The following is a 25,321-nucleotide window of genomic DNA, read 5'->3' on the forward strand; positions in this document are numbered from 1 at the left end:
ATAAATATATTCAACAGTAGAGAAACAAAGCTTCTGTAATTATTCTGTAGAGCCTACGTATGTTTGAAAAGTATTACTGCAATAAAATCCCAATGTAATTCTGTCAAATAATGTGTGGGAGTAAAAACAACAAAGGAATGGATGAGAAGAAAAATATTATATTGCATCTGCTTATATTCTTCAAATCAATCAACAGGACTACAAGTCTATGCATTACTCAGATAAATTTGCTGGCCAAGAGAATAAATTCCTTCCAAGTTTAGTAGCAGTTAAGTGTAAATTTGGGAAAGGTAGGAGATACACATTCATCTAAAAACTGGGCAGTAGAGTAGAAAAGCCCTAACAAGGAACTGTAGGCTAAAATCTGACTTGCTTCTGAGAGAGAGAGAGAGAGAGAGAGAGAGAGAGATTGGGGGTAGATCGCCGAAATGCACAAGTTATCAACTATGTCTGAACCTAAGGATAAAGTGTAGAAAGTACTTTGCCTTGTGGCAAACCTTCTGCACGTACAACAAGGTATCAGAATGAAATGAAGTATAGCAGAATGACTTCAGCTCTGAGCTCAATTCAGTGTCACATTTAATCTCTACTCGGTACACGGGAGGTTGGCTGCCAGGAAATCAGTTACAGCTACTGATCCTGCACCAGCACAGCCCTGGTGTGAAAGTAAGTAGAAACTAGAGACCTTATGACAGTATCAGCCTAGCAACATTCCACTCTGCCACATATCCCAACATACTACCTACACTGTCTTGTTCTGATAGAAAATTATCTTCAATAAGAGGGAATGCTCCACTGACCATTTCCAGCCAGAATTCAGACACTTTGCACCATCTGAGCGTTACAAAATGACCAGATCACATTCTTTGTTACACCAATATCTATAATGCTGTTTGGAAAATACATTAAACAATAGAAATGCTTTAATTATTATTGTCTCTTTACAATATTAGTCACACTGAAACAATTCAATCAATGTACTGAACTGTTTCTTACAATAATGTAGATACTATGTTTCCAATATAAACTATTTAGGGATTCAGAAGCCATTGAGAATTGCAGGGCAAACTTTGCACAAATACTTACTCAGAAGCATTCTTTTACATGGTTTCAATTAGCTCTTGAATTTCAAATTGACAGTTTTGGTTTTAGATGTTTTTGCCAAGCTCTAGACCACGAAATTTCACATGTTTTTTGCTCTTAAATTTGCTAGACACCGTTGGCGGTTTGGAAAAAATGTTTTTGAAGCAACTAAGTTTACAGAATTAATTACTGTGCATCAACTGTTTGGTGTTTATATTATGATAACCCAATCTTCCTTTTAAATGAACTGCAGGCATTACTGTTATTACAAGCCATCCAGAAGGGCCGACAGTTTAGCTGAGTCCCTAGTCAAGGTAGGGTAGGCCTTGAAATTTAGCACTGACAACCTAGGAGATGAGGCAAACTTTCCTAAAGATGAGAAAATAAATAAAAGATAACAATGGGAAAGGTGGACAATAATCATGAAATGCCAATGAAGTGTAATTGTAGAAAACCCAAGATTAACACCACTTAAAATTAGTGGTTGCAGTATGACACTGCAAAATCTATAGACTCAAATAGGAATTTACCACTATAAAGATGGGATGTTTTTCCCATGGGACTCTGGATTTCATCCTGCATAGCTTCAGAACATTGGATTGTGCTCCTTCACTCAGCTCCAATCTAACTGGCCCTTAGATTGATCTGAGCTATAGACTGATAAATATAACAATATCAGCACATCAGCAGTATGTACGTGTGTGTGTGTATATGTGCACACGCGCATATGGTGCTTTTCATGTTGCATTAACAATAAGATCCCATCACACCATGAGATGACATATAGTCAATATGGAGGATAGTTGAAATCCCCCATTGTTATTATGTTTTCTGTGTTTTTAGTTTCTGTAATCTCCCTGAGCATTTCACAGTCACCATCACGATCCTGGTCAGCTGGTTGATCATATATTCTCACTGCTATATTCTTATTAGGGATGTTAAGAACTAGTTGACTACCCAATAAGCAAATGCTTATCAGATAGCCAGTTGACTAGCTGACTAGTCAATTCCTTTGCCTTGCTGCCTCTGTCAGATAGAGGCAGCGAGTGGGGGAGAGGGGAAAACAGGGAGCACCTCAAAGTGGCAGCACCGCACAGCTGAGCCCAGGATCAGCTCTGTGGCGCTGCCGTGCGTGGAGCTTGGGTCAGCTGGAGAGTCCCCTGCTGACCCTGACACTGAGTCCCCCGCTGACCCCGGGCTCCATGCTGTGCTGCCACTTTGAAATGCACAAGAGCCCCGGCTGGGGACTCTTGTACATTTGAAAGATGGCCCGCATGCAGCCTGGAGTCAACGGGACCCACAGATAATTCTGCATTCTGGAAGTGCATATTGACTAGTCGATGGAAATTCCATTGACTACTCGACTAGTAAATTAACCGTTACTTAATATTCTTAATTCTTATTCTTTAAGCCTGGAATTTATATCCATAAAGATTTTGTGGTACTGTTTAATTTAGTATAGTTTACTCCATGTTTTCTTTCACATATAGTAACACTCCCCTCACCAGCACTACCTATTATGTCATTTGTATATCTTTTGTATCCTTATATTACCATGTCCAGGGATTATCATGGTTCCAAAAGCTTCTGTTATATCAGTATCCTCATTTAATACCAGGCATTCCAGTTCACCCACTTAGTATTTAGACTTCTTTCATTTCTATATACAAGAACTTCTATAATTTGTCAATATTTAGTTGACCTTCATATTAAACCTCATGACATACCTAAGTCCAACAGAAAAAAAGAGGTTCTGTTCATTTAAGTTGGAATTAACATGAACACAAATCTTAAAGTAAAAATAAAAACATATGACTAACTCATTTAGATATATTTTATCTCTATTTCCTCTTGCTATCAGGCTGCTCCTTCTGTGAAGTGATGATCTGGCAGTTTCAAAAAACAAATCTCCTGGAGATGACTGAAATGAACTGCCATAGTTTTGGAAGAGGGAGGCTGGGGCCCAGTCTCAGCTTACAGCTACAGGAAAGAGGCCTAAACGGCAGGGCTTAGAAACAGTGCTTACAAACATTTTCAATATGGTAACTGAATGAGAGGTGTGAGAAACACACAGTGCAAAAGTTTAACAGTAGAATCCCCAACTTCATGGCACCAGACTTTTAAAATGTCCTTATTTATAGTTCTATCATATGCACAATTTGGTTTGACCAAATGCATTTGTGGAAGCCACATCAAAGAGCTAATGGATAAACATTTTGTGAACACGTTTAGAACTGACGACAGCCCATAAAACAACACTCTGTACAGGAGTGTTAAGCATCTCCAGTGACCTACTGGCAACCCCACTTTTTTGTTTAGCTACAAATGGCTCCTTACATGTATGCATCTATGTATGTGTATCACGGGGACATTTTTCATTTTCTTTTATCCCCTGGAGTTTTGCCCAGTATTGCAAATTGCAGAAGAAGATTGTTTCTTGATGTAGGGAAAGGAAGAGGAATGTGTAAGTACATAAACTTCCATTTCTCTTGTGGAGCAGGTTCTGTTATATTAATTACTTATTGGGAAGGAACTTCATGTTCCAGTACCTTAGTATCACTATGATTCAGGCCATTCCTAGGACTTGTCACTTACAAAGTATCCAGTCTAAAAGCTGGCTAAGTGGAAATGGAGCCGCATTTGTTCTATGAAAACAGAGGCACAAAAAGCAAGGTAAAGCAATCCTTCAATTGTTTTGTATGGTCCTAAATCAGCTAATGATACCCTTCTATTATGTTTTACAATATTTATACTAGATCAGATAATTAGTAACCATTTAAAATGTATATATTCTTCAGTGTACTTAGAACAGTATTTTTCTTCACTTATTACCTGGAAAATCAAGCACAGTGTGCAAAGTTCTCAACAGATGTTTATGTGGGAAAGGTATGAGTTCTCTGCTTTAAAGATTATTCAGGACATTGACTAATTTGCATTGGCATGATTAGAGCATTAATAACAGGCCTATAGTTTCCTGGATCACATTTTTCACTTTCTTAAAAATAGGAATTTTATTAACAATTCTCCAGAGGTCAATGCCCAAGTTTACAGATTCATTAATAATCCTTGTTACTGGCTTTGCAATGTCATCTGCCAGTTCCTTTAATATCTGGGCCTCCCAATTTAGTCCCATTAAACTGTTTGAGTTTGTCTTCCACCTCAGATGTGGTAATTTCTAATTCCTTATCCACACTTCCACTAGTCATCTTGCCATTACCAGTAAAATCTTCATTAGCATCATTAAAAAACTGCTGCAAAGTATTTGTCAGCTGCCAAGCCTGGCCCACAGTTTGAGAAACGCTGGCTTAAATGCAAGTAGCCCTGTGACCTGGCCCAATGCCGAGGGCAGGAACTGCTCTGGCCAGGCTGAACCCATGGCATAGGCCCGCCTGCATCAGCCAGGGGGATGCTGCAGCCCCGCTGAGCTGCTGGTTAATCATAACCAGTAAACATCACCCTGACCAGGGCACTGTACAGCCCATCTTTCTGAGGGGTATCAAAGTCCCGCTGGACAAGCTGTCTGGGTGCTGCTTCAGATGGTCTTCCATTCACTCCAGGTCCTGTGCCATTTCCTAGTGGCTGGTAGGAGAACCCAGGCCCACACACAACCCCAGGTTCCAGCCCAGGGACCCTAGGACTGGCAATCCAGGTCTGCTCAGGGTCACTCCCTGTTGCTTTCCCTGGGCTCCTCCTTATCTCACCCCTCTATAGCTGACCTACCTCTGGGTTTATTACCATAGCTGTTTCTTCCTCCATGCCTACATCAGCCTTCTTGGCTTCTTGCTGGACTTCCTGCTCCAGGACAGGCAATGGGGCTTACTGTCCCACTTTACTTCTTCCTTGTCCCCGATCAACTTCCTGTCCCTCTAGAGAGTGGTTATAAGTCCCTTCCTATAGCACCTCCTGCTCTCGCTGCCTGGCTTTGTTCTCCTAGCCCAGCTCCTCCCCCACTATGGCTTTCTCTACCCTTAGGTTTTATCAAGCACTGACTCCTCTTTGTGTGCAGCATCCAAGGTTAATAGGCCCCTTCTGGCCTACATTGACCAGTAAGGGTGATGCTGTAGAATATATTTAATTAAAAACATTTAAGAGGTCTCCATCATATCCAACTTGGATTCTGCTAGTCAGCAGTAAACTCAAAGCACTATGGCTGGGAAACCTCTAGTAGCTTTCTCCTCCAAAGTGATTTTGGCCCAAACAGACTCCGTATTATACATTTTCACAGTTGTTTGTAACAATAGTAGATAAAGTTTTCAAACCAATATGATTTCAACTTTGTGGTAGCCCTTTTAATAATGCTATGTATCTTTTGAGAAGATTTAAGAAGCTAGTATGACTTATAACTTAATTATATAATGGCAGGAGCACTACTACAGGGAAGATGGCATCATATCATCTCTTTAAAAGTGGACTTTTCTAACTCCTCTAAAATCAACAGGCTTCATTGTATTTCTTTGACATTTGGCATGTTTCATGAGGGTTCAATGTAGGGTGATTGTTCCAAATCTACAGTCATTTGAGCTAGGGGTTCTGGAGATAAAAACACCCAGGCAACCATTTTTTTTTTAAGTTTCTAGTTTGGTCAGAGCTAGAGATCAAACTATAGTAGTGATGTGGACATGGACATTGGGTGAAAGGCAAGCCACAACCCCACCCCTTCCACCCAAGGCTCCGCCCCTTCCATCTGAGGCCACACCCTCTCTGAGCCCAATCCTTCCGTGTCATGTGGAGAACTGGGGCTGCCATGCTGTGGCCCTGGCCTGGCCCTCCTGGTGGCAGGGGAAAGCCAGGCTGCTGCGCTGTGACCCAATCCCTTCCTAGCAGCCAGAGAAAGCCAGGTGCCATGCAGCCGCCATATCTCCCCCTGGCGGCTGGAGAAAGCCGAGCTGCCATGCAACTGCTCTATCCCATCCTGACGGCCAGGTGGAGCCGGGCTGCTAAGCTGCAGCTCATTTGTCCCAGGCAGCTGAGCTGCCTTCCCTGGCAGTTGGATGGAGTCATGCTGCTGCACCAGAGCTCTGGCCTTCTCTGGCAGCAGCCCCAGCCTTAGGCAGTCAGGTTTATAAGAAATTTTGGGAAAGCTGTGCCTTCCTTTGCCTACATTACCGACTGCCCATGGATATGGATCAAAAAGTTCTCCATCTGTCAAGTTTTACACAAGATAGTGCATGGTACCAACTAAATCTTTGGGGAGACCCAAAGTGAAAATGGTATTTGAGAACATGTACATATTACAGTGTGTATGTGCCAATTTGGAAAAAAAGACAAAAGGGTTTCCATTCCTGATATTTTTTGCACTTTAAATTCAACTTATGTCAGTGCTCTAAAATCCTAATGGTTACCTCAGATTGCTTTGAAAATTGCTGGGTAGAGATTTTAGGACAGGGTAAGTGATCCAAATTTGAAGTTATTTGACCAAGAAATTCCTAAGTTATTGTGCCCCTCCAAAAACAAAACAAACCCAAACCCAAACCAACCCCTATTTCTTCTTGTTGCCTTGTGCTGTTAAACGGAGAGGTACTAATGACTGGATGAATCACAAACATCTTGATAGCTGTGAACTCACCATTCAATTAACATATATAAGGATAAATTAATCACAAGGCCCTATGTCAGACAAAAGGAGTTTTTAACTGAGAGGCTGGAGGTTACTGCAATTTCATGGGGGGAATGTAATGTAAGTGTTTGGGGAGAAAAATTAGGCATGTGAATGCTTCTTGGAAGAGGAGGGGAGAAACACTGGGAGTTGAAGTGAAGGAGGCTCCCAGCTCTGCCAGTGCACATCCAGCAGTAAACAGATTTGTCAGTGTACCCTAATCCCACTGCATCCCAACCTTCCTGCACTCCAACCACCCTGTAGCTCACCCTTCCTGTACCTCCAGGCTGCCAGTGCACCTCAAACACCCTGCAGCCCAATCCTAATTTAATTTTATCTCCTTTTAATATATGGAATCTTGTAGGTGAGTGAATGGGTTGTATAAGAAGGCAAAGAGCTTGTGTAACCCACACACCTATTGGGTGTGGTTCACTGTTCCATGAAGCGGCACTTAGATCACTTATGGAGAGAAATTTCTTCTACAGCCTTAGCTAAGACCTAGCAGGTTTTTAGCTTATGTTGTAGAGGCTCACACACGAAGCTCCAGAGATCCCAGGTTCGGTTCTGCCTGTTAGCATTACGTTTCAGCAGCTATTTGCATGTTAAAGGGGCATACTGGGGTACTGCTGAGTTAAGACAGCACGGGCAACCTTAACATTACATCTCTTGGTCTTCAGAAATTTCAGTTTTGCTAAGTTCATTGTTCTGCAAAGGGGGATCATACCACCAAGCAATCAAAATTTTTTGTTAACAGGGTTATTTTTTTCCTATTGAATTGTATTACATTGATATACATTACAATGCACAGTTGGACTGGCTCTGCATTATGTGGTGATCATCAAAGACAAATACTTCCTTTACATTTTCTACTTTAGGTGCCCAGTTAGTTGCATATTTGCTAATGGTGGTGCTTTGAAAGTCTCTGCTTACTGTTCAAAACATATGGCATTCGAATTTTTATAATACTTATGTTACTCTAAGTAGATTTCTCACTCATTTTCAGAAGACCAAATCTGCTATTGTTTTATAGCAAAATTTAAATTGCTACTTTAACTCATGAAAACAGCACCTTTCTATTCCATCAAGCTTTTAATGCATTCCAAGATTCTTAGGCTTAAAAAGTGCACTGTAAGAGTTTAATTCTACATTGCATTTGATTGCACAAATAGTTGGATGGTTCCAATTTTTATCAGAGTTAACAAAGTATCATTTGTATGGCAAAACATGCATTAACTTCCCATGAGAAACAAGTACTGAAAACTCTCAATGTTCACTTGTTTTATTTTCTGTTTCTTAGGTTACACTTTCAAAGGTATATGTGGCACCATTTCCATTAACGTCAGCAGGATTCTTGTGGCTAAATAGCCACCTAGAGTTTCAAAAACCTTTGCTGCTCTGTTCAAGAACATTTCCTTGGGCTATTGAAAGAGACAGGTGAAGAAAGCCACAGAGAACATACATGGATGAGCCTCCTGCTTTAAATCTTTTAGAGATTTAAAATTTCTGAACATAATATTGCTTGCGGTGAAATACTATAATTTTGAAATACACGAGGAAGGGTAAATACAATAGCTACTCAAAAGTGTTGCTAAAGTTCACATGACAAATTAGGAGATAACTAACAATCTTAAGAGTTAAGACTTTGTTCTTTATTCAGTAAAGTTGTGTTTCATGTAGCTAAATTCATAACTGATAGTATATTAAACACTCAACCACAATGGAAGCTTAATCATTTAGCAGAAAAAAGGATTATACTTACTTCTTTCTAGGGTTCCTAGCAGTCACAATTCAAAGCTGTAGCTAAAACTATAAGGTTATTAAAGGACAAAACACTGTTAAAGCAAATAAAAATACGAAAGAAGATTTTAAAGGACTCTGATAAAGATACAGTACTCTTATTTCATTAAAATTAAAAAACCCTGAAGCTAAAAAAAAAAAAAAAAAAAAAGAATTCTGGCTTAGTTGATTCATTTTAGCATGGATTTCTAATGCTGCTATAGTTAAGATTATATCAGCATTTCCATTTTAAATGTACAACCAAAAAAATTCATTCCATGATGTCACTTGGCATAAAAAGGCCACATCTCAGGACACATCTACCACCACAAATTTGGTTTGGCTCATTTTAAGCTATAAAACTGGAAATTACAAAAGTGGAAAAAGTGGGAAAAAAATCTTAAGATAGTAGCTTCCAATTTAAAAACAGCTAACATTTAAACTGAACTTGCAGCTAGCTAGCTAGGTTCACCAGTGCATTATTCAACTACACTGAACTACTGTGCTGATCAGAAGCAATTAGCTGATTAAAGGGCTAATTGTTTTTTATATTAAAAATTAAGTTATTCCAAACTGACATTGGGATAAGAGGGAAGGTCATTTCATGGACTGACAACGTTAAAAGATAGGAGACGAAGGGTGGGAATAAATGGTCAGTTTTCGGAACGGAGAGAGGTCAATAGTGGTATTTCCCAGGGGTCTGTACTGGGACATATCCTATTAAATATATAATATTCTCTCTATATTATTCTCTCTATATATTACATATATATTAGAGATTTGTGCGTTGGTCTGCCTGAGAGTTTGTCTGTCTGCAAGTCTGTTTGTTCAAGAATTCCTCCCAAATGGTAAGAGTTAGGACCACCAAATTTGGTATGTAGTTTCCTCCTTTCCTAACTTAAATCAAGGTCAGGGTTTGGTTGTTCCAGCAAAATGGGATTTGCCTGGAATTCTATTTTTTTCATAACATGGAAAGGGAGGGGCAAAGAAAGGAGGGATGTGATACTAACAATCACCACTAAATGCAGTGAACACAGAGGGGGAGGCCACTCTCCATGGGCACTGGCTCCTGCCTGCCCTTCCCCCCACTCTGCTGCCTCTGGATTTAGAGGCAGCAGTGTGAGTGGGTAAACCACACCTTAGGAGCCGGTGCTCGTGCTTCCCCGGCAGCAGCATGGGGAAGGGAGAAGGCAGGACCGCAGAAGTTACCACCCCCTGTGTGTAAATCTGTAACCACTGACATTTTCAGCAGTTACATGCTTACCCAAATAAACACATTATAACATCCCTAATGTTAACTATAGTGAAGGGAAATTGGGAGGGAAACTTATTTATTTATTTGTAAACTTGGAATGTTACATGATTTTAGTCAAATTGTTTTAGTTAAATTGTCTCAACAACTATGATTCATGAACTCTTCCCCAACTGAAATGTGATAGTGGGGAAAGAGTCATTTTGCTGTTCTCATTTCTAGGGATGTAAAATCTGATTTAACCATTTAAACGTTATGGTTAATCAGTTAAATGGGATCCTGCAGGCAGTATTGTTAGTTTTACATATGTAAAGTGATCTCTGGATGTAGTTACACCACCCAGGGAGTGGCCAGTTGCCTGCCACTGGTCCTGGTAAGTGGCCCCTCTAACCCAAACCCTGCTCCCTGGCTGCAGTGTCAGATAGGGAGAGGAGAAATCCCCGCCATTTCCACTGCTGAGGCCCTCCCAGGAGTACTGCCATGATTGGGCAGCACAGCCCGGGCCCTTCCCCCAGGACCCACTGCCCCCCTCCTGCCAACACCACTTGGCCACCCAGTATGGCCACAGTCAACTGGCTTGCATGGACCCCCTTCTTTCCTGCCCTGGAGGCCTGTGTGGCCCCCTGCCCATACGCTGGGCACGAGGAGTGCTGGTGGGAGGCCTGCATTGCTCCCGAACTCTGGGCTGGGCCTGGGAAGTGCCAGCAGGAGGCCTGCATGGGCCACCCCTAGCCTGGGGAGCACTGGCAGAAGGCCTGCGCAGCCACCCGCCCACTCCCAACCCATCCCCGCAACCTTCAGCCCTCTCTCCCTCAGCCCCAGTCCAGGCCCTGCTGCTGGCCTGTGTCCCTCCCCCACCCATAGCCCTGAGAAGGGCCCAGGGAGTGCCAGCAGGAGGCTGGCATACCTGTTATAGTTGCCTGCGTCCGAGCCAGGAACACCTGATATGTCATCTAGTATATTCATAAATGATCTGCAGAAAGGGGTAAATACTGAGGTGGCAAAATTTGCAGATGATACTAAACTACTCAAGATAGTCTACTTTGGGCTTAACTGTGAAGAGCTTCAAAAGGATCTCACAAAACTAGGTGACTGGGCAACAAAATGGCAGATTAATTTTAATGTTGATAAAATAATGCATATTAGAAAACATAATCCCAACTCTACAAATAAAATGATGGGGCTAAATTGGCTGTTACCACTCAAAAGAGAGATCGTGGAGTTACTGTGGATTGTTCTCTGAAAACATCCATTCAATGTGCAGCAGCAGACAAAAAAAACCAAACAGAATGTTAGGAATCATTACGAAAGGAATAGAGAATAAGGGTGCATCTAGACTGGTGGGTTTTTCCCAGTCTAGAGAAACTCCACCACGTCCAGGGAATGCATTTGCTCTTCTGCTTTTTTTTTTTTTTTTTTTTACAGAAGAGCAAACGTGCTCTTTCAGAGAGCCCTGTATACCTCGTTCTATGAGGAATAAGGGCTCCTCTAAAAGAGGAGGCTTTTCCGCCATTTGGCCCCATCTAAATGGGGCCAAATGGCGGAAAAGCCTCTTCTGCAAAAGCTATCGGAAAAAACTACACAAATTGTGGAGTGCAATTTGCGTTGCTTTTTCCGACAAAGGACTCTAGCCAAGACCTAGCCTAAGACAGAGTATATAGCATCGCCTCTATATAAACCCACGGCATGCCCACATCTTGAATACTGTGTGCAGATGTGCTTGCCTCATCTCAAAAAAAGTTCAGAAAATGGCAACAAAAGTGATTAGGAGTATGAAATGGCTGCCACATGAGGAAAGATTAATGAGACGGACTTTTCAGCTGGGAAAAGAGACAACTGGGGATATGACAGAAGTCTATAAAATCAGTTAATTTCTATTAAGTATTTTTGTTAAAGGCAAGTAGTCACACAAGGAATAAACTATTTGCATAAAGATGAACTTGCGACATAGCTGAAAATAAAAAGGAGCAAACCTAATCCAAGTTCCATATTATTTCACCTGAGTGTTCTCCCCTTAGAATCCAGAAGTTCTTTACGCAGGTGTGACACACTCTCCTGTATACCAAGGCAGAATTTGGCCTGCTGTTTTGAAAGCAAATATTAAAAGCCAAGTTCTACAGAGTGCAGTAGGCTGGCAAATGAAAATTACTAGTTTTCAAATATAAATCACTCTTATTCCAGATTCACACTGACCTGTTCTGGGTACTTGCTCCCAACTATTTCTGCCACAGTGTTAAAGGAAACAGAATCAGGATAGGTCTTGGCTCCCATCTTCAGGGTTACAACAATCTTGGTACCTCGGGAAGATATCCGTGCCATCATTTCAGCATCTTCTATTGAAATGCAAGCTGTCGGAATCTTAGGCACATCAGATTGGTATGCCTGCCACCCAGTGTGAGGGCTACAATAATAATAAAAAAAAGATTGTGTTAATGATCTAATTTTGTAGGTTATTTTAACTAGTCTAAAATTATTAACAGAGCATGTTTCATGTATTATTTATTAGCAAATAAAGCTACATTCAATAGCAGTTTAGGTTCCAGAGGGGCACACTTCATTCACCCAAAAGCTTAAGACTAGAAATAAGAAGCTGAAGGGGAAGACTGATGTATGTCATATTACCAACAACACTACTGATGAAGTATCCAGTCCTCCTTAAGGCTTTCACTAACCCCTCCAACAGATATCCAAAAGCTCTACATACTCCAACTTCATCAAACTTGCACTCTAACACAAAACTATAACAGTAACCTCCCATGCTTTTGTAACCATTGTATCAATAGATCAGCACATCTGACTGTCTCACATTCATGCACCTGGGAAGTTATTCAGCCTTAACTACTGTGGCAGAATTCGATTTAAATGATAAATGTTGGTTAACAGCGATTTCAGCTGCCTCACTGAAATCAATGGAAAAGGGCAGATGAGTGCAGCTTTCTCCCTGCACTTCATGCCTGCAGGGGTCACTGGCTCTGTGGCAGAGCAGGAAGCCTTCTGAAAGAGTGAGTGAAAAGGGCTGTGACAATAGAGTGCTCCTTGCACAAGGCCAGGGCCAGCAACACCTGACTCCTGAAAGCAAAAGGAACGCGAAGGACGGAGCCGAGACCCCCAGCCAAGACGAGGAGAAGGAGGAGCCCTAGATTGTGGGGAAGGCCATTCCATTGCTGAAGGAATTCCCTACCCAGAGAGGAACTATTCAGCAGTCAGGTGGCCTGGCCCACAGCTGAGGGTTTCTTGTTCTCTTTGCAGCCTGGTTCTGGGGGAGAGGGGTCTCTGCTCTGCCAGGTCAGGGCCACAGACTCCCCCAGACTTTGTGTCCCAGTGTCTGGGGCATCTCAACTATGCAGGGAGCCTCTTGCAGTCCCATGGTCAATACTGGGAACCCCTGGCCACCAGCAGTCCCCTAACTCAATCTTATCTCCTCCCAATTTCCCACAACCGTCAAAATAAAAAGTTAAATATTTTTTTAAATTAAACATTGATGTTAATCATCAACATTGCAAAGAATTAAAAAAAAATAGTTTTCTGCCAAGCCTACTGTTAACAGAGCCAAGGTCAGTGTGACCCAGGAACCCTTGACGCCAAGTGGCAGAGGGCACATAGGGTTTTGTAAGAGTCCCTGGGGTCAGATGTATTATAACAATGTACTGCAGCGTGTTATGTGAGGTCACTTCCAAGAGCTAGTAGCCCAATGGTTCAGGGGTGGCAAGTTGTAGGACCCAGGATACCCAGGCCCCAGGAATATTCAGGCTCCGTGGGACCCAGCTCCACCAGTGTTCGAGGGAGGGAGCTCCACCAGTGTTGAGGGAGAGCCGAGTCTCTCCCCTAGCCATGTCTGCTGTCCCCTGCATGCCTCTCCCCTAGCTCACGAGCCATCTGTCCCCACAAGCAGCAGCATGGGGGCAGAAAGAGGGAAATGGGAGCCAGTGCTGGCAGGAGAGACATCAGAATGGAAGACAATAATGTACTGTCTTATTTGAGGAGCAGTCATATGACTGATTTCATGGAAAATTAACACACTGAGACCAGGAAACTCTCTCAGAAAATTTCAGAATCCAATCACAATCTGAGTCTCAAGAAAATGAGTGTTTTAATGGAGTCTAGAGAACGAAAACATTTCCACTAAACATAGTGCCCATATCTCATAGCCAGGGCCGGCTTTAGGCCGATTCCACCGATTCCCCCGAATTGGGCCCCGCGCCTAAGAGGGCCTCGCACCCTAAAGCAAGTGGTCACCAACCGGTCGACTGCCGGAATTGGAGCGCGGTGGCTTTGTGAGTCAAGCCCAGGGGTTTCTCTGTGCCGCAGGAGAGGGGGTCGGCCCCAGGGTTTGGCCAGGGGCGGGAAGGCGGGACATGACTCTGCCCTGTAGCTGGGAAATTAAAGGGGCTATGACTCTTTTTTTGTGTGTGTGGTGGGGTTTTTTTTTTTTGTTGTTCAACAAAAATCTTGGCTGCTGGGGCCCCGTCAAAACTGTTCAAATTGGGCCCCACACTTCCTAAAGCCAGCCGTGCCCATAGCCTAAGCAGGAGAGAAGAATCACCCCAAGTGTCAGCTCTGAGTGTCTACTATTCAAGAGAGCACTGAGAGGACATAGTTCCCATTATAAGACTATACTAGCTATTTGGGTTGAAATGTTCTGTGCTGAGTGTCTGGCGTAGGGTGAGGTGGGGTATTTTCGGTTTGGTTTGATTCGTTTTTTTGTGGAAATTTTCAGTCAAAATGGTTCGGACACTTTCAAGAAAGCTAATGAAGAGAACATAATTTTATCTTTGCCCCTCTGGTAACTGTTTCTTTGAAAATCTCTAGTACCCTCCCTCCACACACACAAGTTGGAGCAGAGTCTTGAACCTTGGCTGCCAATGGCCTGTGTGTTACAGATCTCCATCCTTGTGAAATGCAATCAAATTTGGCCAAATTATAAGCTTTTTAAAAATGGCATGTTCAATACTGTCCTATTACAACTTTACAGCTAATTCCCCCATCCCCCACCCCAGATAAAATGTGCACTGGGCATGCTCCTTTTTAGGGCACAGGCTTTAACTGCAGCTCTGTGCTGCTGGGGCCATCTCCTGGCACCCTATTTGACAAGAGAAAGATTGTCTCTTCTGTGTTCTCAGAGCAGGTCATGGTGATACCAAGGCAGCATAGAGGAGGAACGTGCCCAATTCAAATGCAGAGGAGAGAAGAGCTGGCGGGAGGAATAGATTACAACAAGGAGCTTGGCAGATGGGGGGGAAAGGAAAATGGGGACTGGCTGGGCAAGGAGATTAGGACTAGGAGCAAGGAGGCTATGAGGAGATACAGATGTGAAAATGAATCAGAGTGGCTGGGAAGAACTGGGATTATTGGACAAGAAGGCTGGGACTGGGATGAGAAGTCTGAGGAGTAGGGATTGGAAATGGCTAGGTAAGGAGAGTGGGAATGGAACAAGGAGCCAGGCGTGAAATGAGAAAGTGATACTATCCCATATAAGAAACAGGAAATTGAAGCAAAGAGAGATTAAGGTAAAAATATCCACCAATTTTGGATGCTCAATGTGAGGTACCTGAAATCTGATTTTCAGAGTATTTGCCATATTATATAGAATTATGTGACTCTGACAGCAGCCAGTATGGCTGATTGCAGGGCCACTCAAGCAGATGACTCCAGTGCCAGCTGCTCAGGTGGCCTCTGGTACAGCCATACCTGCCAGACCATGGGTTCCCAAACTGGGGTGCGTGCCCCCCTGGGGGAGGCGTGAAGAAATTCCGGTAGGGGCTTGAGGCAACCCAGCCCCCTCTTCCCCAAGTTGTGCTGCTATTTTTGTTTTTTGGCCCCGGTCAGTTCCTTTTTTTTCCTCAAGTTTTGCTGCTATTGGGGACAGGGGGCGTGAGGGTTTCTCAAAAATCAAAAAGGGGGCGTGATGCCAAAAAGTTTGGGAACCACTGTACCAGACAGATAGCCAGACGCTTGGGCACTCCTATAGCCGGATGCACCAGCCCGCTGCTTGTGCAGCTCCGGGCAGCTGGCTCTGGGGACTACCTGAGCAACAGGCCCTTCCACCGCATCCCAAGTGGTGCTCCTGGGATGCTCCCCTCAATTGCAACTGCTACCCCAAGATTTAGTCAGAGTATGTATAGTAAAAGTCACAGGCAGGTCACGGGATGTGAATTTTTGCTTATTGCCCATGACCTGTCCATGACTCTTACTAAAAATACCCATGACTATATCATAGCCTTAATTATATATCACTGTATATCTTCAAAGTAGTTTCTATTCATCTCAGCAGGGATATCCTTAGGATTTATGGGGCCTTATACTGTGTTGTTGAAGTGGTGCCCTAAGCCCAACACAGCCCAGGAGATGGGGAGGGGGGTGAATGACAATTTTTTTAGAAATGTGATTTTATAATCTTCAGCAACATACTAATGAAATATTTTAAAGCAAATTTTAAATTAAGGTCCTGTAGAATAAGGGTATGTCTACACCGTGAAGATTTTAGCAACAAGACTGTGTCAACACAGCCTTGTCGCTAAAAGTCAGCTTGTGTGAAGGCTGTTTTTCAGTACTTTTGCCAACAAAATACTCCCTCGCCCAGTGAGGGGTTCCTACATCAGAAAGGAACCCTGTAGCAAGGGCAGGGACAGAATCTAGTTACCCAGCATTCTATTGCTTCCCCTTTGATCCCATGCTTTCTGTTCCTGCAACTTCCTACCTCATACACTATACACCATCCAAACTCTGTGACAAATGATGCAGGGGTTCTATGACAACAGCCTCCATCAGTAGGCCATTCTGATTTATTCCCAAAGCACTATCCATCCTGTGCACTGAATGAGTAAGGGGATCTACATAGGGGAAAAATGTCATCATGTAACAAAGACTGTATCACAATGAATATGGACAAGAAGGCTGAAGTTGCACAGGCAACCTTAATTCTGATATTCCTTTACTTTTGAGTGAGTGACTGTGTAATCTTAATAATAACTCCTGCGAGTGGGGCTGCTCCGACTGGCCAGCACTGCTGCAGCTGCTCTGGCCAGTGCAGGGCCATTGAGGTCAATGGCCTGCGTGGTGCAGGGTTGTTGAGGCTGGCGGGCCTGGGGTTAATGGCTAAGGTGGGTTAACTTTTTACATGCCAACTAGTGAGATAAGGTTGTAAGGACAGATTTAACTGCTGCTTTCAAACCAGATCAGACATACTAACCATTTTCTGAGCAGTGTTTGGGGGGGTTGTTTGTCTGTTTGTTGCATGTTAAAAATGCCTCACTCTGGACCACTCATTGTCTTGGGGAAATATTAGTACTGTGTTGAGCAATTTAAGCATGCAGCTTGTCAAAGATGAGCAAGTTTACATGAAACTAATTTTACACTTTCACACATTTAATAAGAATTCAGAAGATAAATCCTTGCGTAACTGCCTGCAGGCAGATTCAAACCTGGGACCTCTGGAGCTTAGTGGAGGAGCCAGCTGGCTCTTAGCTTAGGCTGCAGAGCTCACTCATTCTTATCTCTTGCTGTAAGTGGTCTAAATGCCACTACATGGGACAGTGAAGCACACCCTATAGGTGTGTGTTACACTTGCTTTCTCAAATTCTTCCGGACTGGATAACAACATTGGAAAATTCTTTGTAAGAAAACATTTCCAGTAGCTAAGGAATCAATCTGATTACTTGACAGATCTTTTCAATGTTTTTCATACGATTCTGTAAAAAAGCCTCTTGCCATCTAGACAACATTAATGAAACACATTACACTAATAACCCTGTGCCTTTACAACAAACATTTAAAGAACATCCATCATTTTCAGAAAGAATTGAAGTAGTTTTAGTATTAGTGCTATTGAGCTATATGAGCTCAAATACATTTCTTCTCCTTTCTAGTCACATTTTCCTCTTTCTTTTCAAATGTTTTTATGCCACAGTGGGGATAAGAGACCTGCACAAATGAGAGGGGTAATGTGTGTCTTTAGTGACTAAACACACATTGCTATAAAATGCACAATTATTGGTCCTCAAGATTCTTTGAGCCACACCAGTCTTCACTGGTACTTATAAATACAGTGAGTACAAAAGTTTGACAGAACTGGGATTCTTAAGTTGTTGGTGAGGTTTTCAATCAGTTTAGTAGCTTTCTCTTAAAGGGCTCAAAATACTATTCAAAGATTACAGTCCTGATTCAGCACAGTACATGTTTCGAAATTTTTTGAATCAGACCCTATCATTTCAACTTCACAGCCCTAATCAGTCAAAACTCTTAGTGTAATCTTTTCAACTGAATTAAGTTAATGACATTTTGCCTAAGTAATAACAACAGTACTGTGGTCTATATGCAAACAGAGACGCTTCACCCACCACTAAATTTCAGTCATCTGCGTGTGAGGCAGCACAATGTACAACAAGGAAGCAAAAACGTATTTTAGTCTAAGGTTCTTTCATAAATCCCTGATCTAAAAAATGCCACAGGGCCTCATAGGTCCAGGTAGAGCAAACATGATTTCAGTCTAAGTTCTCATCTGAAAAGAGATACACAGCTACATCACATGAAACTCAGTACCTGGTGGCCAAAGGCGTCTATGTTTAATGTGCTATACCATCCTCTCTGGGTAGGATATTAGTTATGACTCATTAGCCCAAACATTGCATAGTTTTTTTTGTTTTGTCCTTTAAAATACTGTAATGTCACAAAAAATTGAAAAGTATGATCAGACACAACATTTTTCAAATTATAACAATTTTCTGCTACATTACTAGAAATTATGCTTAGAATTTTGTGGTGTGTTTTGAGGCTTTACTCAAGATGTTGATAAGTTTCCAATAATCAAAATGAATGATAAATGACAACTCCTCTTATATCTGTTCACATTCTGATAAAGCACAAACTACAAGTGATATAAACATCAAGAACAATTTCAAAACCTGCAGTAGTGGAGTGTTTGCCCCACAGTGGCCAGAAGGGCTCAAAGTAGACTGAAGGGAGCCTGCACAGAACCCCTGCCAATCAGGGAGAGGCTTAGAGGGAGCCAATCAAAAGGCAGCTTATTGGGGCAACCCTGGTCATAAGGAGATGCTCAGTTGGGTCCTGACAAGGGTAGGGTTGCCAGGTGTCCGGTTTTGAACCAGACAGTCAAGTATTTGAATTTTCTGTTCGGGAAACAAATTGAGAAAATATAAATGTCCGGTATTTTCTAAATAAGATGTAATGTAGATTGTGATGTAATGTCAAGTGTGTCCGGTATTTTTGTTGAAACCATCTGGCAACCCTAGACAAGGGAGAATGTGGGACTGGTTCCCACAAGGAAGCACCTTAGCGAGACCTGTGCTGGGCAGGATCAGGGGAGTGGGAAAGAGACTCCAGCCTTACCTGCCAGGCTGCAGGCCTTGATATAAGGGCTAGGAGGGTGCAAAGGTCACAGGGGAAGTGGCCCAGGGAACAGGAGGAAGTTAAGGAACAGTGATGGAGGGCAAGACGAGGTTGTACCTAGAGGGTCCCTGGGCCAGAGTAGTGGGTGGGCTTGGGTCCCCCCCCCCCCCACACCACCCGTTGTCACCAGGGAGAGTGGCCTATACATACTATGCCTTGCCTCTAAGGCTAGGGGCTAGACTTTGGGTCTTCATTTGGCCACAGTGACAGGTAAGACTGAGGATTGCTGATACCCCTGGAAGGGACTGAGAAACTGATACGTGTGCACTTCTGGAGAGCAGTGTCCTGAAGAGGATACCATGGTCCTGGGAGAGATGTGAGTCCAGAGCAGAGAATGGAGAGAGCACAGAGCGATGATGAGCGAGATACTGGCCAGAAAGGGTTGGCCTGCTGAGGAGGCAGATAATTCACAGTGTGACCAGCAGGAAGTATCCCATCAGTGAGTCTCAACCCTGTCATACCCTCACACTTTAATGAGTCCATTCACCTAGTTTCCTGGAAGTATTGTTTCTTAGCACAGATAGGTATCATATGCTGCACTATCATAATTCATTTTTATCACCACCTGTATTGATTTTTCTTCTACTGTTATTTCCCAAATGTTCAACTAGAAACATATTTTTCTCCAATATAAATAGAGATTACATTTCCTTCAGATGTGCCATCCTACAAGTTTCTCTGTAAGCTCGACTAAAGTTTCTAGATGACAAATTAAGATGTATACATACTAGAGACTCATGGGTAATCTAACATTTTCAGGTAAAGTTAACCCTGGCTACATCCACAAGCTATTTTTTCCACCATTAAAAATATTTGATGATGCCATTAGCTTTTTCACCTTTTTCTGTGTTGCTAAGAATTTTTTTAAAGCAGCAGAGCACACAACATGCTTACTCTGTTGATGGCAGACAAGAAACCCCCCAGAAAACAACTAGCATTCTAAGGTATTGTAAGGTGTTAGTAACAGGCTGAAAGCAAGTTACAGACTCTATGCATCATCACCCCCCCAAAAGAGGCAATGCTACAGTGCTGTGCACTCCCAATTGTAGATCAAACATACCGTTATACGGGAAGGTGTTCTGGCTACAACCAAACAAATCTTTGCATATTAGACAATCACAGGCCTGGTTAAAGTTGATAGATGTGCAAAGCATGTTTCATTCAGGTTAAATGAAGGAGAAATTAAACTCCTTTTACATAGTGTTAGCTGAAAGATTACAAGCCACCATCCAAGATGGTGTGGTGTGGTGATACACAAATAGGGCTAGAAGGGGACAATGATCATCTACTATGGTCTCCTGTATAATGCATTCCATAGGACTCCCATCAATTAATTTGTTTGAACTAGAGCATATCCTCTAGAAAACCATGATTTAAAAATGACCAATGATGGAGAATCCATCATAATCCTTGGTAAACTGCAGTAAAAGCAAGAACCAACATCGGAAGGGGTTCCTGGGACTGACTGCAAATGCAGAGGTTAGGGAATGGGTTCACAAGATGTGCAAGTGAGGCAGAAAGCAGAGAAATTCGGGGACAAAGAGAAGTGAGTTGTAAGAGTGGTCCTGATGAGTTGTAAGAGTAGTCCTGAAAGGGAGCAGAAAGACTGAGCTTCCTGGAGCATGGAACTCACTGGAGAGTCAAGTTTGGAAGCTGGGAGCAAGAAAATGCCTGCTGTTCATTTCTATTGTGTTTAGGGAAATGAGGCTCTAGGTACATTATTTGTAAATAAACAATATTGCACCACAGAAAATATGTATCATCGATTTTTTTCTCATAATAAAAACGACCTGGTAAGATAATGAATACTGGCTAGCTGCTGGACCTAAAGAGGCAACAATATTAAATGAAACCAGACTTAACACCAATTATTGCAATTTACTATTTGTAGATGGGCAATTTAATCCACTACCATACATTCTTTTATCTTGGCTTATTATCCATTAGAAGGTCTAGTCAACGTGATAGTGCTCTCATTCAATGGAAAACTGGAATTATTTCTGAAAGAGTATAAGGTGCATTAAGTCCTGTAGCACTTAGATACCACTGTGATAGGTGCTTTTTTGATGTATTATTGTAAGTCCTGAAATGCCAGATCTATCCTTTTTTTGTAGTTAGAATTAGTAGATTAAGGTAAGTGAATCTAGCAAGATTTGTCCTTCACAAACCTAATAAATAATATAAAGTCATGCTTTTCACTCAGCATGTGTATAAGCATCATGAACAATTGACAAGAATCAGCTAAGAAACAAACAAAAAATGAAAAACTAAGGTGAGATGCCTGTGTGTTAAGGAAACTAGCAAAGGAAATTCAGGAGACACTGACAATTTTTACTACTAGTAAAATACAAACATGGAACATATCAAAAGAATGTTAGAAAGAAAAAACCAAAAGAGCAAAACAAAAAGAAACAGAAAGTGCTACTGTATTCAATTAGTCTGCTGCCTATTCTGGATAAAACAAACACTCACTAGCTATATGCATCCCATGGAGAATGGCCTATGTTCTCCCAAACCCCTAACCCCAGAAACATGTCCTGATTAGAACGGCCTAAGGGTATGTCTACATTGCACACTTATTTCGATGTTAAGTCATGTTATTTCAAAGTAACAGAGTGCATGTCTACAGAGTAAGCCCATTATTTTGAAATAATTTTGAAATAACAAGCTTCTTATTCCAACTTCTGTAGCCCTCATTTCACAAGGAGTAAGGGAAGTCGAAGAAAAAGTGTTCTTCCTTTGACTTCCTGCTGTGTAGACAGCGCCTAAAGCCAAGTTAAGGTACTAGGACTTCAGCTACGTAATTAACGTAGCTAAAGTAGCGTATCTTAACTCGACTTTAGCCCTCAGCGTAGACGTACCCTAAGAGACATATTATGCAACACTAGAATTAGCCTGTGGTTCACATAAAAGCATTATTCATTGAGCAATGTACTTAAAAAACCCATTCAAAGATGTTTAAGAAGAAAAACGAAAAAAAAAATTTAGAACATTTGGTAGAGATTCTAAGAGAAATTTGGCTTGCTAGTAATTTGGTCATGTGTGAGTTCAGAAGTCACCATTGCTCATGTGGGCTACAGAGAGAGATGTTTTATTTATTATTGTTCTATATGTATTTAATTTGGGTGTTTTTACATTGGTTTTTGATGGGTTGAATTTGGCAACTTATTGACAACTGGATTTTTACAAACTCAGAAATCTTCATAACTGAAAAATACAAAATTGAAAAAAATGAAATGTTACAGAAAATTTAAAAAACTAACAAATATTTTTAATATTGTTGGCTAGTCTCAACAAATAGATCTGCTTTGGATATATGCAGAGACTTATCAGCTGATAACACAAAAATAAGCTTTTACTATTTTTTAATTCCCATTAGCACTATTGAACAGCTTTGGGAGATAGAGATCTGGATTCTTTTCTTACATGCGCAGAGTTGCTAATAAATTTTAGTTGAAGGTCCAAACTTTGCCTTCAATCCTGCTGAAGATATTAATATGTTTATAGCTACTTCCTGACTCTCAAACATGTGGCGCTTCCCCACAACGTGCTTTGATCATAGAAGATTACTCTTCACTAAAATAAATAAGACTCTTGTACAATCTACCATGTGTGAAGGTAATGTCCCGTTATTAAGAACAGATTACTCACTTTGTACTGTATGTTACATAACCCAGTAATGATTATTTTGAACTAACATGTAATTGATGCAGTAGCTGTGAAAGTATTTGGAAAATCCTAACAAACAGTATGAAATACTTGGGGCCAGTTCTCATAAATCTTACACAGGAAAATGTCTCACTTCATAAAGGGTAGTGTATGAATTCCTCTACCACATCAATTCCATTAGGTTTAAGATTTGGGAAGCATACATGTATTCAACACTATGTGTTCATTAAAATTATGTTCTGCCAAACAAATCTAACAGTTCTGATGTAATTGTTAATTTACAAGACTAAGGGAATACAGTGAATACATATTTGTATTTCTCTAAAGTATTATCTTCAGTACCACGTAAACTAAAGAAACTATATAATAGCCAGATTTTTTTTAAAAAGTTACAGCATAAATTAAATATGGTTGGACACACAGGGAGCAGAGAGCAATTACGAATGGTGTAAAGCTGCCAAATGGGAATCATATCAAATGGAGTCAGTACTGGAACTATAAGGACTGCTGTGCTAGGGAGGAAGAAAAATCTGCACAACCCATTTCAGTCATCAATATAAAATGGAAGTTCACATCAGCCATGCGTCAGACAATGCTTTCTGTATCTTATAGTCATTAAGATGTTCTCCTAGAAGTGACAATACCTTAAGGGAGTGGGTTAACTAATACAGCTGTATGACCTTCTCAGGTTCTTTGCATGAAATACCTAGTCTTCTTCCTCCTGAGTTTACATCCCTGCCATCCTCTGGGAATGCAGCTGCCTGCTGAAAGTTATCCTGGATATAGCAACAGTGGGATTGGAAGGGAATGCCGAGGACAGACTTAACAGTCCAGCAGCTGTGAGCCTTTGGCAATATGCTTTGTTTGTTTAACTCTTGGCTTTCCAAGGCCTAATGCAGGATCCCTATTTATATATTCAGTGATCCCACAGAGGAGAATAAATTTAAACAAACTGTGCAAACAGATGCTAAATCATACAGCTTCAGGAAAGATAAAGGCACTAACAGGAAGGATATTTGGCATCTGAGTCACCCTATTGTGGAGTACAGATTACTGAGGGCAGTCAGCTAAGGTACCCCATCTTCTTGAAAGATGGGAGAATGGGCTGCTTTCAAAGGGTTGAAAGGGAAACAGATTAGCTTGGTGCCACTGAAGAAACCGATAAGAAAGAAGGTTACATTTCACTGAGACAGTCAGGCCTCTTCAGCGAGGACAATGCAAAAGATAAATAGAGGGCAAATGAGAGGAAAAGGGCTATAGAGGTCTGATTTCTAGGGATGTCTCTCTGATGTGGAAAATGAATGGGGTTTCTTCTCCATCTGCCCCATCCACACTGAAAACCATTCAGAGCTGTCTTCACTGTCTGTGCCCATAAATAAGCTCTACAGTACAGATGCACAAACTCGTGTTATGCAGAAACACACTCAGGCTGTGTCTACACTGCACCCCTTTTCCGGAAAAGGGATGCAGATTAGACCAGCCGGAATTGCAAATCCGCAGGGGATTTAAATATCCCCCACGGCATTTGCATTTACATGGCTGCCGCTTTTTTCCGGCTTGGGGATAAGCCGGAGAAAAGCGCCAGTCTAGACGCGATTCTCCGGAAAATAAGCCCCTTTCCGGAGGATTTCTTATTCCTACTTGAAACTTGATACCTAAATCTATCCCCTTCCCACTAGCAAAGCCTGCCCACCTTCTAAAAGCCCCTCCCCAGCCTTATGGGAGGGACACTGGACCCATGTCCAATTAATTTCGGGGAACAAATAATGAAAAAAGGATCAGGGAGTGCAGGCTAAAGGTTTAAAACTAGGGAGCCGGATGGGGACACTGAGCAGAGAACCCCAGACAGCGCCCACTGCTCCTCAAAGCTATCGAAGGAGCCAGAGGACGCCGCCCAGAGGAACCCCTCCGGGAGCCATTTTGGGCCCGGCCTAGCCCCACCCCCTCACCTGACCGGAAGGCAAAGGGCAGGGCTAGGACTATAAGAAGGCTGCCGGGGAGCTCAGTCAGGGGGCAGCCCCTGAAGGAGCCGGAGGCCTGTCCGGAGCTCCTGCCTGTGGAGGTTAAGACCCGGGCTAGGCCGCCCTCAGCAGTCTCCCCGGAGGCCGGCCAAGGCTTCCCTGCCCAGGTTACGGAGGCCGGGCCAAGCCTGCCAGCAGAACCACCCGTGGACCCAGAGGACGGGCCCGACCTGGTGGACCAGCTGGACCCCCGATGGATACTGGAACGCCGGGCCGGACGAGCGCACGGGACGCTGCAGAGCTCCAACCCCTTGACCCCTGGATTGGGCTGGCCGGACACTGCGGGGACGGCAGCGCCTCGACTCCCTGATGGACCTGCTGGAGCTACAGGTACCTGGGAAGGGGGAGACAAGAAGTGGCCCAGGGGTAGCCCGGGCCAAGAGCGGCCCGCGGCCAGCAAGTTACAGGCCGGAGCCCTGCTGAGCCAGTCGCAGCTGCACTGCTGCATTCAGGGCCCCTGGGCTGGGGCGCAGTGAGGTAGGTGGGCCTGCGCCCCCCCGCCACCCTCTAACCGGGTGG

The 25,321-nt window shown here is 42.6% G+C and overlaps 1 protein-coding gene across 2 annotated transcripts in view; it reads right to left on the minus strand.

Moving 5' to 3' along the window:
- Positions 1-25,321, minus strand: part of CPQ (carboxypeptidase Q) — a 256,553-nt gene that overhangs the window by 159,684 nt on the left and 71,548 nt on the right. For both annotated transcript variants that reach the window (XM_075920338.2, XM_006123927.5), the window contains one exon: positions 11,901-12,108. In XM_075920338.2, coding sequence (XP_075776453.2) covers positions 11,901-12,108 — 208 coding nt within the window. The remainder of the gene's footprint in view (positions 1-11,900; positions 12,109-25,321) is intronic.

This window comes from Pelodiscus sinensis, chromosome 2 (assembly GCF_052426305.1).
Source record: "Pelodiscus sinensis isolate ZL-2025 chromosome 2, ASM5242630v1, whole genome shotgun sequence".
Classification (NCBI taxonomy): Eukaryota; Metazoa; Chordata; order Testudines; family Trionychidae; genus Pelodiscus; species Pelodiscus sinensis.